The 19233-nt window shown below is 51.3% G+C and overlaps 3 protein-coding genes across 3 annotated transcripts; 1 reads left to right on the forward strand and 2 right to left on the reverse strand.

Moving 5' to 3' along the window:
• Window positions 1–1168: 1168 nt before the first annotated feature.
• On the reverse strand, window positions 1169–2349 carry Dpm1 (Dolichyl-phosphate mannosyltransferase subunit 1). Its single transcript, XM_003744695.1, has 3 exons — window positions 2150–2349; window positions 1721–1999; window positions 1169–1615 (listed from the first exon to the last, which is right to left on the reverse strand). The coding sequence occupies exons 1-3, from the start codon at window positions 2248–2250 to the stop codon at window positions 1273–1275; spliced, it is 723 nt and encodes a 240-aa protein (XP_003744743.1). The 5' UTR covers window positions 2251–2349; the 3' UTR covers window positions 1169–1272.
• A 602-nt stretch (window positions 2350–2951) lies between these two features.
• On the forward strand, window positions 2952–5147 carry LOC100901408 (protein FAM151B). The gene is made up of 8 exons (XM_003744696.1): window positions 2952–3019; window positions 3164–3222; window positions 3316–3430; window positions 3518–3570; window positions 3773–3955; window positions 4031–4291; window positions 4417–4758; window positions 4888–5147. Exons 1-7 carry the CDS (start codon window positions 3001–3003, stop codon window positions 4663–4665), a joined length of 939 nt encoding a protein of 312 aa, XP_003744744.1. The 5' UTR covers window positions 2952–3000; the 3' UTR covers window positions 4666–4758; window positions 4888–5147.
• A 6523-nt stretch (window positions 5148–11670) lies between these two features.
• On the reverse strand, window positions 11671–16920 carry NfI (Nuclear factor I). Its single transcript, XM_029111838.1, is given in 10 exon segments — window positions 11671–11795; window positions 11898–12092; window positions 12199–12402; window positions 12405–12721; window positions 12815–12959; window positions 13109–13246; window positions 13481–13790; window positions 13905–14132; window positions 16570–16600; window positions 16892–16920. Coding segments are annotated over 10 exon segments (1722 nt in total).
• Between the last annotated feature and the right edge of the window lie 2313 nt (window positions 16921–19233).

Consider the following 19233-nt stretch of genomic DNA (forward strand, 5'->3'; position numbering starts at 1 on the left):
ATTCTCTACTTTGTCCTGATTTTTCTGAGTGAGCTCGACAGCGATTCAAGTGTGGCGAGGGAGGCAAAGGACCGTGGTGCTCGCTGCCTGAACTCAGTACTAAGCAAAGACGAGCTTTCGGACCTTCGGCCTTAAGAGACGATCGGACATCAATGGGCTCCAATGGAATCTGAGAGCGTTCGTCAGACACACGGAACGGGAAAATCCGGAATTCGAAACTGCGCGCACCGTAGCCGGGGACAGGTCGCATGAGCACCGAGGTTCTCCCGGACACGACGAGCGGGGCATTTCTCACCGACAGCCACGAGCTCCACGAGCACGGCCGTCAACGCTTTCCATACGAGGAACTTGAGGATCAAGATAGTGCGCTATCGCCAAGATTCTCCTATTGGTCTGATCCGGCGGAGGATTTCGCCTCTCCTTGTTTCATTGATGAGAGCTCCAGGAGATAGACCAGCTCTCTCCCGCAAAAAAGTCCGATCATCATCATAGAAACGTCCGGCGGCTATCATGAGCTGATAGCTGGGGCTATCATGAGCGGACCCCGAGCATGGAATATCCGGTGTCTCGAGTACCCAGGAACATACACATGATATGGCCCATCAACTCCTGCCGTCTCCTTAATAGAAGGTGCCGTCTGCTGCTATTCGTGGAGACTGACGAGAAAGAACTGTTAAGCGTATCACAACGTGGGATGGGGTCCGCGGGATCGTGAGGGTGATCCGGCCGATAGATCCCTCCTCAGGCATCCCTCACGAGAGCTGTGGTGAATATTCGGAAGCTCATCGCGCCTCGGGCTTCGGTTAACAAACCTCCAGCATTTCAGGTCATTTCTTCGATGTTGCCGCTCGCTCGGGCGTCAAGCGCCCTTCGGAAGAGGGAAATCTGGAGGGATCAAGATCTCCCGACAAGTTACACCGGTGAGAGTTAATTGACCACTTTTTCCGGCGGAAGTCGTGCGTGAGAGCAGTCAGCGCGTACGGGCGCACTGAATGGCGGATACGGACTGGAAATAGCCGCGAAAAAAACGTCGACCGTGAGGCTCGCTTTTTAGGTCACCACACGAGACGTTGACTAACAATAAGAAGTCTCAAGAACTGGCTGAGTGGGATCTTGCTCGACAGGAATCGAGATTCGTGAAACATACATGGAGAAGTTCAATCGCAGAGGCGTATCGGACGGCTTTATTTATATGACACGAATACTCTTTTTCTCATCAAGGAGTTTGACATTGACCCCGCTCCTCTGGAGCCGAAGCCCTCGCTGGAATGTTCACGTCGTAGCGAAAAGGTAGAGGAGACCTTTGGCGAAGCCAATTATCTCGTTGCCACCCATCTTGCTCTCGCCGTAGAATCGATCGACGAATGAAATGCCGACCTCCCCGATCGAGCAATTGAACTGACGAGCTCTGACGATCATTTCCATTTGGAACACGTAGCCCTTCGAAATGCAGGAGCTCACTAATTTCTTGAGGACGTCCCTTTTGTACAAGCGGAATGAGCCGGTGAGATCACTCGCTCCGGGTCGAAGGAGAATTTGGGTGAGGAAGTTCGCTCCGCGCGAGATCAGCTTGCGTTTGAAATCCCAGCCATGAACTCCACCGTTTGAAGCATACCTGCGGTATGGGAATTATAATAAGGTCAAAACCCGACTTCGATTCGGAGAACCACTGCGACAGCGGACTCTGACCATACACTTCAGCATTCGGGAAAGCTCATACCGGGTCCCGGAAACGATGTCCAAATCCCCTTGTTTCTGTTTCGCCACCATCTGGGGAATGAATTTCGGATGATGCGAGAGATCGGCGTCCATAATCACAATGAACTCTCCTGTTGCGTGCTTCAATCCATGGATATAAGCTGTTCCGAGACCGAGTTTGGCTTCCCGAGGTCTCAGAAGGAGTTTGTCCTCCCCGAAGATTTTCTGGAGCCTCTTCGCCACTTCAAGCGTGCCGTCGGGACTGGCATCGTCGATGACGACGATCTCATACTTCAGCTTGCTGTGTACATGAGGAATGGCCTTACTTCAGAACAGTCCTAAGATTCTAAATTCTTTTACTACGCGAAACGCATGGCGATTTAGGACCGATCGGGTGCCGGTTGAGTTGACAGACTACGCCGTGACGTCCCTTCCATATGAATCAACTCACCTCCGTGTCATGTATTTGTCTATCAGCCATACAACAACCGGGAGGTTCTCTTTCTCGTTGTATGTGGGTAGTAGAATGGAGTATTTTGTGCTGTCCCCCATGTTGTCTCACATGGAATGCCTCGAATTTCCACCGGAGAACCACAATCACCGTGCTTTCATCACCCGCAAACAAGCCAGCTGCCGCGTCAGAAATGGAACGATGATGAACAGAGGCCGATGCGGCTATACACCGCGCGAGCTTCCACATTCAAATTCAGTGGAACGGCACCGATCAAGCGTACGTTCCGGATACTACGATTCGCGAACAACGACTGCGTGACGAGAACCGAGGCACGCTTCCTGGGTATCAGACGAATTCCTTTTTGGAATTCTTAACGTGTGAAGAAAGTGAAACGTTTCTATCGATTAGATTTTGTCAAGTTCTCTGCGCTCTGTGCGCACCGTGAGGACTGCCGAAAACATTTCCTTCTCGGCTCGATGGACTCCCTAGAGATTCTGAAATTGATGCGAAATCTTCGGCTTATCTGATTTGGCCCGGATGCCATTGCGATGTGATTTTGCGATTCTGATTTTCAGCTTTCGAGAGATCTTCAATCTTCACATGCAATGAGCAATCTCCTCTAGCGTCTCTCCACTCCACGCTCACCCATAGGCCCCCTTGATACTCGATCCCGTCTGGTTGATCATGACTTTGAATCCCGCTGCGTTGACAGGATGTTGGTCTGGTCGATAATCGTTCTTGTGGTGATGTTGATGATTTTCATGCAGGATATCGGCGCCTCTATGGCCAGAAGCGGCGACGCTGCCACGGTTCGATGGTCCCACGCGACGAACTCGCGCAAGAAACTGATGGACGCAATATCTTCCGGTAATTTTCGAGTGAATACAGTTTGATTTCCTGTAACACTTTTCGGACTGACAATCAATTCCCTCTCGATTCATCTCAAGAGTAAGAAATGATGATTTCTTACACCGATCATCCCCGTATTAGCCTAACTGAGGCTCGTTGTAGAGACGGTGAACTTCATAGAGGCCGATATTCTCATGGGTGGCACAAAATCCGGACTCCACGTACGTACGTCGGCGCTTCCCATCACATGACTTCATGCATGATGAATGATGACTGATGACTAGGCACTGACCTTTAAGCATTCTTTATTATAGGACGTCCCCATCATGGCCCATCCCCCGGACAACTCATCGGACATATCTTTCGCAGAATGGATTGAGATCGCCAGCGAAGCGGAGACGTCCAAGGGCTTGAAATTGGATTTCAAAGGTACGCCGGAATTCTAGGAGCCGCCGAAGCCGATCGTAACAAACTCCAGCGAATATTCGAGCTTCAGGCCAGGCCTTCTCTCCTCAGATATCGAATCAGTGGAGCCATGTCTCAGGAAACTGCAAGAAATCAAGAAGAATGTGAGAGGATATGATGAAGCCAAGGAGCGCTCCGTAGCATCCTTTGGCGGGTTCTACATACTACCGTTAAGTCTGCCTCGAACTCCCGAAGTCCGTCCTCGAGTGAATAATCTACGAGTCGGACTCCAGAGGAATCGGTTGTCGTGGCTGAGCACCGACCGGTGGATCCTGTTTGAGGATGACCTGAGAAATTGCTTTTCAGTCTGATCGGGAAATCTGGCTCAACGCCGACATCCTCATCGGCCCGGGTTCTCCAAAGAGACCCGCTGTGGATCGAGCTCGATTTTTAGCCTTGGCCGGAGCTTCTCCCCTCAAGCACACGCTTTCGATCGGGTGGACGACCGGTGCCGCGTCCGCTGGATATTCTTGGAGAAATGTCCTTGAGGTTAGTGGTTGACTATAGTGTCCCTGGAACAGATGAGTTGCCGCGGTGGGGGATTGATTGAAGGAAATCTTGCAGATGCTCGCCGTCATAGAGAAGATCCCCGAATCGACTGCGATCACTTTCCCGGTGCGCTTGTCAAAACTCTCGTTTTATCCACTGGCAGTACTGATCGGCTCGGAGAAGAACTACTCGCTTACGGTTTGGAGCAGCCTGGAGGACTCACCGTCTTACCTTGAACTGATCCGGCTATATAGAGCTTTTCCCGGGAGAGTCTTCCTTGATCTACCGGTTTCCCAGCAAGCCGAGTTTGAACGCGAGCTCATGAGCGTCGAAAATGTAAGAATCGGAGTAGGGTGTTCACCGTTCGACTCCATGGTCATCGCTGACTTTCCTGAGGTCGTTACCATATCAGCACAGATTCGGCGCACCCGAAATGATATGCATATATATGACAATTACAGGTCCCGTGCCCAAGAATCGCTGCACCTCAAGCGGACACAAAGATTCGAGTGTTTCCGTACACTATTGTGTCCGAAGGCGCCGGGGAAATCACATTGAAGAGCGACCGGCCGTGTACCTTCCGATGGGATCGGATCGACGAAAACGTCAGGGTCGAAGGACATCAGGAAAACTCCGGACCCAAACCCCTGACCGAATTCAGGCTTCGAGTGGAGGGAACAGGACGAATAGCATTTTACCCGACCCACTGAGATGTCCGGTGATTCACTACCGACCATGACATAATTTATTCCTACAGCGATGAACCACACCGAATTCCCGTCCCAGCGTCTAGAACACCGACCGTAAGTCATCGCTCATTAGGTACTTCTACCTCGGTCGCATCGTAGCAAAGCTTGATCAAGGCAAGGATCGATCTTCGAAATGAGCAGCGTTTAGGCAATCGAAACAATATCTCTCGCTTCTACGTGCAGATATCGCCGTAATCTTTGAAGCTACGGGCCAATCAGGGCATCTCAGAATACTGGGATAAATGAAAGTCGGCGCTTTCGTGGAAATATGTCGGAGTAAGAATGTGCGACCGGAAGATCTAAGCCTAGCCCGCGCTTCTGAGGCATCCACGAAGATATCTAAGGTCTTCCCCTTCGACGCGCGCTTCGAGCTCCCTGACGAAGACGTCTGACCCCATGCCGTCATCCAACCCAAATGAAAAATAGCTATAATATAAATTGAATCACAAAATATTAATTGAGAACTCTATTTTTCCGAGACTCACCGGCTAAGCGGCCAACACTGACGAAGTCCTGACTCGATCGTTTCCCGAGCCTGGGATGACCATCATCAGAGTTTGAGTTTCCAACGCAGATATTCGTGAAGCTCATCTTCCCGAGGGGATAAATTATCCAACCATTGTACAATAGATGCTAGCAGAGTAGCCTGCTTCCGCATCGGGGGCGTCAGAACAGTTTCGGGGAACGGGCATTTCAGGAACGAGACACGACTGTTGACAACGCCACCGAACGAACGGACAGGATCGAAGCTGATAACCCGTTGCACGTGGTGTCCCGATATGGCCATTAAAGACTGCGCCTCGACGGAGGGGCGATCACCATGGGATGATGGTCGATTTAAGTAACGATGTGTCCTTCGACCAACATCGAGATCTGTCCGCTCTGATTGATCCGTAGGAAGTCAGAGTGGAGACTCGTGGTACGTAGGAGTAATGTACACGATTCTCACCTCAGATCAGAGACATCGATAGAGGGGGATGGGGATACACTCTCGGAATGGATTCGATAGAGCGATTTCAGGACTCCCCGGTTCGAGGCCACGACTAACCAGCTCTTTGCAGAACTGCTGGCGGGGCGTACAATTCGAATCGCATTGTTTGAATCGCTTGTGGAAATCCAGCAGGAGCACGACTTGGATTTCTCGAACAGTGAAGGCAGCGGCGCGGCGGTTTTTTAATTCGTGGAGCTGACCTCTTTGCCTTGGGTTTTCCTCCCCTCCATGGGATAGTCCTCCGCTCGTTCGGCTGCCCCCGTTCTTCTCGGAGAGAGATGAGAGACACGATTACCGATTTGAGGGGTTCGTCGACCGAATGATTATATGTATTATCGAAAGGGGGTGCGTCACTTGACTCTCCGCACAAGAGGGAAGTCTGAAGCCTCGGTCTAGGTCAAAATAGAAGGATGAGCTCGAAGGATTGATCGGAACCTACGTCATCTGGAAACGCTTTCGTCGGAGTTTCCCTCCTGTTCGAGCCCCGCAATGGATAAGAATCATCCAAGCAACGTGGCTTGCCTAGCTCGCCAGAGTAGAAATTCATTGCCAGAATTCCGTGAGCTGAGATTCTGCACGGATACTGATAATAATTGATGATTGATATGTCACTCACAGAAACATCGTTTTGTTCAATTCTCGGCGATATCGACCGCTGTCTGACTCGAACGATCGAATGTCGTCCAGGGCTGACGAGAGTCGCCAAGCGGGGAAACTCCCGGATCCCGATTCCATGAGGGGAGATGTCCCATTCTCAAGGTGCTTACGAGATCGTCGCCAGTGGCGTTGGCGTTTAATCATCTCTCTGTTCCATTTTCCCTCGGCTAAGATTCTTGTCAGGAAAAGCAATCTTGACGGTAAATCCACGCTCGGGGACCATGAGCACGAGCTTATCCTTAGGTATATGTACTTCTCTTCCATGAAAAAAAGGTCTCCTGCGCGCTATCGAAGAGCTCAAGGAAGAAATGCCCCTACTTGCTCTCCGGAACGTGTGTCGGCTCGAATCCTTCTTTCCATTGCTCAAATGTTCCGCGCTCGGTCCCGTATTCGTGATGCCAAAACCGCTCAACCTCTACCATCTTTGTGAAGACTACGCGCTTTTTGTAATTCTCGCTCCGATGGCTCCTCAGCCTACAGGCGCACGCCTGTCGTCGACTGAGATGGCCGACTTCTGTTACATTGAATGAATCTCGAAGTACCAACGGGCGTACACTCGATGCGCTGCGCCGACCTCCGCGAATCCGTATGCGAGGAGGAGGAGTGTCACACACCCCTGGATATTGAGAGAAAACACTGGCCAATGTTTCCGACACGTCGTCAGGGGAAGACCGTGAAATCCGGGAGCGACCCGGTGAGTCCGCACTGCGTGGCGGTACGAGCCTAACTGACTTGGAAACCACCGTTGGCCCTAGCCAACGGCGTGGTTCTTTTTGGTTGCGAGGCGAAGGAAGTTACTCACTCGACTTCGGGCCACCCTGGAAGCTTCCCCCGACGACTATTTATTGCGGAATACCAAATACAGATCATATAGTCTTCCCCTCCCGATGGAGCAGTCGCTGAAAACCGACAACGACGGCAAGAGCTATCGCGGGATCGGACTTCGGTCCGCGACAAGGAGGAGTATCAGAAAGATGCCGAGACGCGTCTCCCTACGATGCTCACCCCTCGAGCGATTCGACTGAAGAGCCAAGGGGAGGGAAGGGTCCTGAAGAAGTAGCTCATGAATTTCGGAGCAAAATTTCGCCAGAAAATTCAAGAAGCGAGTGATCCGACACTCTCCGGCTGCACCTCTTTCCCTATCCCATGCATTTCTCACGGAAGATTGTTCGGACAAGATGCTGCGGCCGCTTCTGGTCTTGCTCCATGAAGACGAATCAGTGCTCCACGAAATCTTTCGATCGGATCAGCGTGAAAAATCCTACCCGTGCTGTCGCAACGCTTTATAAAGGATTATTAGGCGCCTTCCAATTCTCGACACCCGACTTGAGATCCGGTTCTCTACATCCCACAGGCGGTCTTTTCCGTCCAACTCCATCCGGAATGATTGCGGCCTAAGGAGTTTTGGGCATTGCCCCGAATGCCCGATCCCCCGAAAGCTATGAGTAGATCCCCTGATCTACTCATAGCTCTTGAACTCGGTCGGCTTGGATTCCTGTGCAAGCTTACAGAGTTTGTCGATGGAAACGTTTTATCATTCTCCGCAGAAGACCCCGAACTTATTCTGTTCCACAAGTTTTGACTTATGGAGGATGGAATGATACAATGATATCATTACGCCATCTAGCAACACTGCGGGCACAGTCCCGATACCGCGGCCACCCTGGCTCCGCGTGGCTGCTCGCGTGTGATACGCTCAGACGTGATTCAAGTGGAATCATTCTCGGAATGCACTTCAAAGAAATCGGTGCGCAGGAATTGCCGAAGAGAATAACTGATCGATTGGATTTCGCTCATCTCGTTTTCCTCATTCGAATCGTCCTGGAGAGAGCATACCACGTATTCCGCCGCTGCCATTAAGGGTGATACCTACAGGGCGAAGGCATGCCATAAATTCTCACGGATTTCTTCGACACCGTGCTGATATCTACTACTCACGGAACCTCAAAGCGTCACCCTCCAATGACGAATGGATGGTGAAAGATCAATGCCACACCGCGGGCGAGTTCCCCTACACTCTCTCACATAGAGACTCACCGTTCGAATGATGGACCCGGTGAGTTTCCCCATACGGAACCAGGTTGAGAGTCTCCAAGCATACGTAAGGCTCTCGACTGAAGGGGCAGCCAACTTCGTCTAGAACGGTCCGATTCGGATTGGAGCTGCGTTGTGCAGAGAACTTTGATTTTTCTCGAGACTTCCTTGACTATGGAGGAGGACACCGATTCAGAAAAGGTGGAAATCGCTGTTTCGCTGCGGGGATGTTCACCGCAGCCTCGGGTACCTAACCTAGGACCTCGCGCGTGACCCGCAAATCGAGATCAGAGGATTTCGCGTCCTAGAAGCAGTTTTCTCGATTTCTGATCATCGCACGGACGATCAACCGACACATTCGGACTTCTACGGGAAGGAGAATCTCGACAAAACCGTCAAAGACAACAGACGGCTTGGCTTAAACGGACTCTTTATTTATTGCATAGATAAAATCGAACAAACTTTAAGTGAGAGCTCACTTGAGAGTTCTTCGGTGCTCTCTTTTTCCTGTAGAATATGATTCGGAAGTAGCTAAGACCTTCGAAAATTCGTCTATAAATTAGCACCTAACACTTATCTATGGTGCTCGAGTGCTGCTCACTCCAGAGTGGAACCCGCAGAAGATTTCTGACAATGTCTGTTTGCCCATCGAGGCGGAGGAATGGGGACGCTTGATCGAGTCGCGACCGTCGATGAGTCTCCGTTTTTTTCATCTCTCCTGTCTCCACAGGATCCCGCGCGGGGCGCGGAAAGTAAATTATTTGTCTAGATGGCAGTTTACGTGAACGATTTGGTATTTCTAGCACTTTCGAGAAACGATCGTTTTGAGCATAATCAAAGAATCGAAAGCTTCCAAAATTTGCATCCGACCAAAAGTCAGAGAAAAGTGGAGAAGAAAAAACAGCCACGGTGTTGCTTCTGCGGGTTCATTCCTTCCTGTTAGAGTATTCAGCCTCTGAAACCTGGTTTTCCTTCCTTTTGAAAATTGCAGAAGTCGAGAAACTGGCTGGCACCACGGTAGCTCGGAGAAGCAGCGAGATGCAAGTTTGCTTTAACCTTTTGCATGGGATTTTGATTGATTATAGTTTTGCTGAATTTTCAGGGGACTTCTGGGAGAGAGTTTCTTTCCTAGGCACGGAACATACCAATTTCACTGCTTTGGCTCCTTCAAGGAGTCGACTTCGTTCCTTATTGCTTCTCCTATGAATTGTGTGAGGCTCAAATGTTCCCTTTATGTGATCGAATGAGGCCAGATCTCAATTTGAACTGTATGTGTTCGAAGAAAAGAGTCACATCAACATTCGCATCATTCCGGTTGAAGGCGTCTCTTCTTACGATGCGGCGCCGATGAAAGACCTACCGGAGGAAAGACACAGAGCTGTGTAGATTTGTACCTAACGACAGGAGTAAAGAACTGCGTAGTGTAGATTCTTGTCTAGCGTATATTGTATGGTTATATAATAATTATCGTCGTAATAATATTAATTATAATTAGTAGCTCTCGCGAGAAGAATAGTCACGTAAGAAAGTTCGATTCCCAACTAATTTGTACAAAAGTCTAGCAGGCACGGCGGCAAGCGGCAATAGCCTTGTCATCCTCGGCGATGTCCTGGAACCCATCACGCATCATCAGTCCGGTTTCCTCAACGACAGAAGGCGAAAATCATTTCCTTCAAAAATCTTCGACCCTATCCTCGTCGTCGTGCTTTTGGAAGGGGTGAAAGATGAGGTAGGCGGCGGAGACGAAATCCACAAGCGCCGCGTTGTGGGTGTATAAACATGTACGTGGATAGAAATTATTCTCTCCCCATCGGATCGCATCGGATCGCATAATATTGTCTGGCCCATTGACAAGTGTCAATCGACGTTGAGCTTCCCTAGTTCACAACACGTTATCTTCCGGAGCCGATGCGTGATCATCCCAGGGCACGAATACCTACGGTTTTACAAAACCTTGTGTGATCATCGTTACAAACGAGTATTTGTTTTCTGTCGGGGCTTTCGTTACTCCAACGAATAGAAAAAAGTAGAATTACATCAGCAGACTGTCAATCGTGGAGTCTTATTGCTAGACACAGATTATCAATCGATTGAGAGATATAATTGACATCTTCGTCTTCTTCGTCGTCAGCTTTGTCATTATCATCGTCATGATGATCATCATCATGACCTTAATAAAATTGATAAGTAATAATTTATTATCACAAGTTCTAGCGCTTACGGAAGGGGAACGGGGGGGAGAGAGTTTTCGGGATGGAGGAGAATCTGAGGGTTTCTGGAGTTTTGGAGGAAGGCAGATTCGGGAGAGATTTCACGAGAGGTGTAGGGGAAGGTCGACTGGAGGAAAAGGTTTGGGAATGAGAGACGGGAGTTCGGAAGGGGAAGTGTAGAAATATGGATCATTGGTTACAGTATTTTGATTGTTCAGTCGTGGTAAATTCTTTGGCAACACGAGTTGGCGATCAGGCTTGCTCACTCGCTGACACCAGTCGATAAATGCGGCTGTAGAATTTGTGTGTATGTATTCGTTGTAATTGGGTAGAAATCGCAACAATTGGGCCTCTCTGGGTCCCCGTGCGCCCTCGCGAGCGTCGAACACAACCCGAGCCCGTAATAGGAAACGTTGTTCTCTTATATTTTGATAAAATAATAACAAGGCAGTAACGCAAAAATAACAAACAGACTATGTACAAAATAGGGTGTACTTTGTCGATGCGTAGAGAAACTTCGCCTCAGACAGCTCCAAGTTTTCAAGTGAAAGATCAGCTAAGCTGAATGAACAAATGTTTCGACGGATGAATATTTCAATCGATTCGATGGATCGATGAATGAATGGCTTGGTGATCGATTGATCGGTCGGTCGGTCGGCGCTCCTTCCATTCGGACGAACACCTGCTGACAGTCTCTGGCGCTGCATCTACCTGAAGACTCGACAATCCACTGATGAAATGCGCTGTCCTCGGATCGCTAACTGCTTGGCTGGCTGGCTTGCAGGCATGTGTTTCCTTGCGTATATACCTCAATCAACGTATATATATGTTTGTTTGTATGTATGCATGGATGGATATAGTGGGTCCAGCAAGGCAAGAGCGAGATCTGCGTCTAGGGCAGAAATCATCCGACTACAAGTGATCTCAATAATGGAAGGAATACTTGAGCTGCACAACCGAGGAGAGTTGAGTGAACTGAGATTGAGCCTCTCCCCCAACCCGACCGTGCGGGGTCGAGGGTAGAGGGCGCATGCTTCGGACGCGAGTCATCCTTCTAAAACACCACGGATGGATTCACGCTGCCTCGTCGGCCTCCGTCTTGATCATGGGCGACTTGCTTGGTGAGAATTGTTGATTGTCAACAAAGGTGTCGTCCGCTTTGAGGCAGAACTCAACACGTCGCTCGTTATCCATAAGCCCTGGAAGGGAGAGATAAGGTGAGGATTCATGACGATTCGCTACTCCCCAGGCTTCCGGATTCTCTCGTTCCACGAAGCTACGAATTCACCGACGAGACCAACCAGACATGACGGATCCATAGTCGACGTTATCTTCAAGGAAGCACTGCTGCTGATTTGCCGCCCACCGAGGCTCTGAGTCGGGATAAGCGGCGTAGATCTGACCGCTCGCGCCAGCCATCGTAAATTGCACTCTGTCCGATGAGCCGACCATCGGGAGGTCTTGCGAAAGTGAACAAGCTACGGAGGATGAGATTTCTGAATTGCTATGCGGAGTCAATTCCCCGGTCTCGTGATAACGATTTCGTGGTACTTCCACGCATCGATAGGATAGCTTTATCGGAGGACTCTCTCCATCACTAACCTGGAGGACTTTCCCCCGAAGTCGTGCTATGCTCGGGTGTATCGGGCATGACGGGTGGGGACGGACTCTGATGCGGTAGCTCACCGCCCGGTGCTCTGATAATCGTAACAGGTCGAGCCATCGGCGCAGGTGGAGGTGGAGGTAACATGGGCACTCCTCCCGGTTGGCCATAGAATTGGGGAAGCCTGGCCCCCCTCGTTCGGGAGTGGGAGAGCCGGGCGTGCCCGCTTCGCAGACCAAATTCACGAAATCGCTGAAAGTGCTGTCGGGCTGTCCGTTTTCCGGATGGTACTTCGTTTGCGAGCTCAAATAGAAGCCGCCCTGTTGCCCGTGACCGTTGTCGTTGGATGCGTCGAGCCAAGGGCCCTGAGGTCCGCCCAAAGGTCCGTTCTGGCTCGTGCAATAGAGTTGGACGACCGGCTGTCCCGAGGAGTCGGTGAGCTGCAGACCGGCTTCGCAGAACTGACCTTGGTTCGCGGAGGATGCTTGTGAGTTGCTGGTCTGATGCGATGATCTACGTGCCCTGTGAGCAAAATGATCGATGTCATCGCAAGTTCGATAGATCACAGGTCACAGGATGGAGGCCTCAAGCTTAGAATTGAAGGCTTTCTCTCACCTTTTAACCGGTCTGACTTGTCGATGGTCGAGAACGGAGCTTTCGTAGGCGCTCTGCTGGAAGAAACTACCCGTGTTTGGGGGTTCCAACTTGATTATTGGCTGGGAGCTGGTCACCGAGCTCCCACTGTTGGATGAGCTTCCAGCTGGAAAACGATTGGAGGTTCTCAGTTCGGCGAAAATCTTCTTCCCAATATCGAGTAAAGCATCTCGCTGACCCGACTGGATCGCGGTCCCGGCACGGGGAGAATTCGAAACTACATTGCGTATCGTGAGTAGACCGCGGCCAATTCACCTGCTTCAGCGACGATCGTAGTGCGTGCGAGGCGGTACAGTTCGGCAGAGTTGAAAACTCCATTCGCATAGAGTGTGTCATCTTCATCACAGCAGTCGTCTTTTTCAGAATCCGGAACACTGAGTCCTAGAAGTGCGTCTGGAATGTTCGAAGGTGTGTTTTCGAGAATTCGAAGAGCCCAAGACCATAGTGTGTGAGAACATGAGGCGCATCGATCGAGTAGCGGGAAGCGCAGCCCCCTCGTGACGCACGGGAACGGAGAAATACGGCCCATGCGGCTCGCGTTGTGTTGCGTCGGTGCTATCGCGCATTCCCTTCCGCAGGGGAAGCTGCCGGAGCTCTATTGATCGGCGCGAAAACCGAGTTTCTCACCGTGGTGTCGGATGTGGTTCGCGAGGTAGAGGTCGAGTTCTCTGACGGAGACGTTGATGTGATACGGATTGACACACAGGTTCGGATGCCGACAGTGTGGGCTCTTCTCAAGACGCTCCCCGTCGGTTGATTCTAACGGGATCGCCTTGAAGAGGATCACCATGACAAGATCCAGTCTCCACACTTTGTCAGCCTGCCTCAGACAGTCGATTCGTCTCATCTTGCCCTTCTGATCGGGGTTCGAAAGAACGCAGAGCTGACGCCGCTGTTTCGCTCCGGTGATGCCAAGCACGAAATCCTCCCGGCAGTCCTGTCGACGAAAAGATCGAACCTCCGAAATCTGATCCAATCGACCGCAGGGAATCGTAGTGAGGGGGAATCGTGGAGAGAGCAAGGGGGGTAGGGGCTATTGCCATCCACATACCTGGGTGATGTCTTTTCGCAGTTTCCCGAGAAGACGGCTCGCCCATTTATGCTTGACTTCGGACCTTTCGTTCTGAAGTTCTTCTTTGCATCGACGTTCTTCGTCGAGTGACATCCTCCGCTCATGTTTCTTGAAATACTTCCGCTTGGCGGCCTGCAGGTTGAACCAGGTGTACGAGAAGGCGCGGACGTGAGGCAAGAGCGCCTCGATGAACGGGTGGAATTCATCCTGGAACGAAGGAGGGATTTCGTGCTTAATTTTCCACGGTTCTCACTCAGACCCCACTGCGACACATCGAGGATCCTCTCCCCTCCGGGATGGGGAGAATTCCCTCGGATTCCGCGTCCCTCTCCTCTATCGATTCTACCTCAAGCGCTCGAGCGCTCAGGACCCAGGAGAGCGAAACATGGTCATTGCGTCTGTCCTTCATACCAAAAGCTGGTGAAAATTAATTGAATGCATCCGGAATACTGCTTTCGAGTTCAATGGAACCTCGCCGTGAACCGGCCAGAGGCTCGAACAGAGCCCTGCTCGCCCGAACCGTGTGAAGGCCACGGCTGCTCAGATCTTATATAAGCGCTGAGCCCGGCTTCTACCTCGAAGTCATTCTGTGCGGACCCTTCAACCCGATGAGCCTTCAGCTGTTTACTTTCTGGAATTCTCCCGTGTCGTGTCCCAAGACCGGACCGACGACGGAGACACTATCTGTGTCTCAGTTCCGAGCCCGTCTCGACGACATGACTCGGAGCTCGACGAAGCGAAATGTTACAGTGTTCTTTTACACGCAATCCGCTCACATCGTGCTGGCATTACACGTCTCGAGGACGCCGCGATAAACAAAAACATGCGCTCGTGCTCACTCCGTTGTCCGAATAACACAGATTTTATGCTAATTATCCCAGATTTTCTGGACATTCCACCGATGCTTGCAGTTCTGGACGCACGAAACGATCGCACCCAGAATCACCGAGCGACCGACAGGCTCTCGGGACGCCAATGAGGTAAGGGCGCTCATTCGGTTCCCTCGAGATGATGTATTCTGCGTTCACATGGATACGCTGGAAGTCCTTCCTCGAATTTCAATGTCGCGCTCAAGAGGCGTTAATCGACAGAATGGCTGAGTACAGTGCGAGCGAGATTCAAATTCTCTCCAGGAGGAGAGCGGAAGGCTGTGGAACGAATCGCGTGCTTGACGCTTCATTAATTATTAACCATCACTTCATTTGGCTGACTACGCGCCTCCCAGACCGCAGCGTATTGAGACCCCCCCTGTCCCTCCTGGGTAGATGTGGCACTTCCTCACTCGAAGGAACTCGTTCTGAGTGGTTTCATAACGGAAAACATAATATTCTACACTTTTACTCGCAGCCGAGCCAGCTCCTCGGCCTCCGATTACAGCAGCTGACTGATTGACTGGCTGATTCGAGATCTGCATTGTCTGAACAGGTGGCTATGATTCAGGTGGCTGACGGCGAAAGTTCTTTTTCGACGAAGCGCGTGCGTACGCTCGAAAGCGAGCGGACATACATGTGTGTAGAGTTCGTATGGTCGGAGACGACCCGGCTAGAAGTCGCAGAGGGAGATCTGAAACGATCACGCGGCTTTGATGAAGAGAGAACAAGGTCAGAATTCGCTGCCGCCGCTGCTGCTGCTACCACCGCCGCTTCCGATGCATTCACTGCCGGTTGTACCGCTGCCGCGTGCAATACTGCGGTCTCAATGGGCAGAGGTCCGCGAGCCAGTTAACGATTCGCAAGCTCTTGTACAAACGGTCTCTGTCTCTTTTCCGGCGGTCGACAGAAACAACATCGGACGACGGTGACGACAGTACAAGGTCAGGGATAATCGAGCCCTTTGGTGTCGGCATCTCATTATGTAACAACCCCGAGCAACTGGTTTCTCCTCGTTGGAGCGAACTCCAGGGAAGGCAGATGGGGTTCACCTTGGCTCCCGTCGTGGGCTGTACCCACTCAGCTCATTCTCCGAGTGAGCGAGTGAGTGACTGGCTGACGGACTGACTGGCAGACAGGTAGATGGATGGATGGAGGGGCTGACTGACGGCTGACTGACTGACTGCGAGCAACCGCATTCCAGAATCGAACGAAGCATTTATTACCTCAATTATGAAACCAAGGTCACACCAGAAACCCTCGGCCCGAGGAAAGCCGCACACCCAGGCTAAGGATTAGCGATCCCAAACCCCCCTTAGAGAGCTCGACCCATGGCTCAGCGAATAAGATAGGGATCTCTTGGATGGAAATTCAGGGAATTCTGAAGTTTTCCCCTGGAGGGGAGATCGTTTCGTGAACCTGCGAGAATACCTTCGGACGGTGTCGCCCGATATAGCGACCCAAGTTGAAGATTCCCGCCCCGCAGCCTTGGAATGACTGTGGGAAGAGATCGATCGAGCAGCGAGTGAGTGAGTTTCCTCGACCTTGAGCTGTGATCGGGAAAACAGTAACAGCAAATTGTAACCAACGAGGCGAGCTGTTCTGAATCGTGTCAGGAACTACAATTTGGTCATTTCGAGATCGAGTCGTCCGTTTCGTCTCGGCTTCGCTGAGCCGAATAAGACGAGGAGGTATCATAATGAATCTGGGATGCTGGGATCAGAGCTCGCTATCACGAGCGAGGATAATTCTGTCTCTACGTTTCTAGAACTCACGAGTGGCATACAGCTCGAGGGCAGCTCGGGACTGGTGTGGCTCGCCAATGGACTGAGGTGTGTTTGGTGGGCGTTCTGGTGAGGAGCCAGCTGGAGAGGTAGGTGGCTAGGATGGGATCCTAGCGAACTCAAAGAACTTGGGCTTGTCGTAGAAGTTGTCGTTGCAGCCTGAGTGAGGCTCAGAGAGGGATGCGTAGGGGACCGGTCGAGCCAATCGAGGCCCCCCGATGGCGGGGACACGACCGAAGGGCTCTGATGACCGCTCAGCAGGGGACGGTGCGGTATAGCAGCGCTAGAAGGCGGGTTGCAAGATGGGGCTTGCACGCTCAGAGATGAACCACAGGCCACCATTCGGATGTGCAGGGATTGAGGGGAATGGCGCCCCACGCGAAAGCGTAGCGCCAGGTGGATCTTAACAGCATTAATCGGCGGCCTTCCGGCCGGAGTGGGCTCTACCACCGCATGTCGTGCGCCTCACAACTAGACTGCCTGGAATGAGAGAACGGAAATGTTACTTCGACGGGGAAATTTATGCGATCCTATCAAAATTTTCAAAATTACGCCGACGACAGGTTAATAAGCCACGGAGTCAGCCCTCGAGTAAATGGGGCAATAAACGAAAAATCCTCGATCAAACGCTTCCTTATTTGATTCGATTCGACTCGTCCGTGGTTTCCAGGAAATGAGACTAGATTGAAAATTTCTCGACACTTGGAGGAGCGATTCGCGAGGCGCTGCGAGTGGGCAACTCACAGTGACCGGGCCTTCTGGTCTTCGAATCTTGAGCTGACCATTTCGCTGCTTGATTAGAATTCCAATGAGCAATTAGTTTCTAACAATGGCCAATCGACTATACTGCTTCGCTAGAGATTGATTATTATTAATTGAAGCGAAATATGTGGCTCTATCCAGAATCGAACGACCCCACGATTGGCATTCTTCTTCTTCTTCGTCGTGGTCGTCGACTGGCTCTCACTCGTGAATACGTTGTCTTCGCAACGTCCTTGGCCTTCAGAAGATCATCCGCAAAGATTGTTTTACTCCGCGCTCTCGACAACTCACAATAACCATTTGATATTTACTCAAGATAGAGTGAGCAGCGGGAAACGCCGATGAGCATGCTATTATCCTCCGGGCGAGTCTCTCATCTCTCATTCAGCTGGAGGAGCGGGCAATCGTCCGCTCGCTCGCGAAGATTCAAAAGAGAACCGTGAAAAAATGGCAGAGAGAAAACGCGCTTGATGTTGAATTGCGCAATGTTGTGACATCACCCAGAAATGTCGAAGTTTTCGCAACCACCGCTCGTTCCATCCGATGGATCCACACGAGAGCGAAACTTGTAGACGTATGTTCGCACACTATTAACTTCGATTCATCATCAATCAGCGGTCTCCATCCAGTTATTGTCGATCTTATGAACCCCCGGAGAGGAAGGCTAAGCTGGACGATCTCCAATTATTCTAATCTGATCGCTTCGTGGATAGTCACACTTATCTTCGGCCACAACTCGGTCAGGAATTCGCCTCGCTTGATAATGATGATTCGAGAACTATCTATGGAAGTATTCGTGAGAATAACCAGTGGAGATCAAACTGGGATAAAAGGATAATAAATGGTACGGGTCGGCGCTCTGATCTATCGCAATGGAACTTCCCGGAGCCTACTAGCCTCCGGTTCGGATACGGACGCGGAAACGCTGGATCGGAACTTGTGTCGCTGGAAGCTCCGAGATGGAGCTGCCCAATCGGTCGTCGTTGCCAAGTCGCTCTGCCGACTGCAGCCATGAAGGGAGACAGAATATTGCACGATACATTCAAACTTCCGCGGAGGAGCGGGACGGGCTTCTCGGGACTATTTATTGTCGATCCCCGTGAGCTCCTCGACGACGACGACAACAGAGGGAACCACCCAGCCGCTGGTCAGTCACATAACGACGAAGTCAGAGACTCTCGCCATCTGCTTGTCTGCCTGCCGGCATATCTGTTCGCGCGGTTCCGATGACGTTGCCGCTGATGTTAATGCCGGTTCCGCTGTCGCTGCCGCCGCCACCGCCGTAGCCGCGAGAGAAACACCGTCGGCGCCCTTGGACTGGCCTTGGCGTCTGGCGTGGAGCTTCGTTGACCACCAGAAGACAATTTGAAGCAATTTTTTCAGCGAGTTTTTGTGCCTAGCAGACAGCCCCACCTGAGTAGATTCGAGGATTGTACGGCGTTCCCCCATTTTTTCGCGAGCCCTTCCAGGCGGAAGACGCAACGTCGTCCTCGGACCTCGTGCGCCGCTCCGAATCAGTGAAATCCACATATTGCTCACTATTGGTGGAAACGCTCCTCCCGAGTGGAGCCGGTAGCCATTTCGCAGCTCGTGGCGCGGCGATGTCGAGAAAGATAGCCTCAGACCGACGCGTGGTGGTTGATATGTGATCTTCTCGACCATCACGGAAGGCCGATCATTGGGGAAAAATCCCGATAAGACAATCCCGAAACTCAAGCTCTCGGGATTCCTCGAGTCTCTTCGGGGTCATTCGAAGAGAATTCCCCGAGAATCGGTTCCGGCGCCTGACGGATGTGCATCCATACATCATCATAAGGTATCGCAAGCCGCGAATCCCTCTCGCGTTTCACAAGCCACGTAATTCCATCCGTAGCTTCCGATCAGCAGATTGGA

This window comes from Galendromus occidentalis, unplaced genomic scaffold (genome assembly GCF_000255335.2).
Source record: "Galendromus occidentalis unplaced genomic scaffold, Mocc_1.1 scf7180000077474, whole genome shotgun sequence".
NCBI lineage: Eukaryota > Metazoa > Arthropoda > Arachnida > Mesostigmata > Phytoseiidae > Galendromus > Galendromus occidentalis.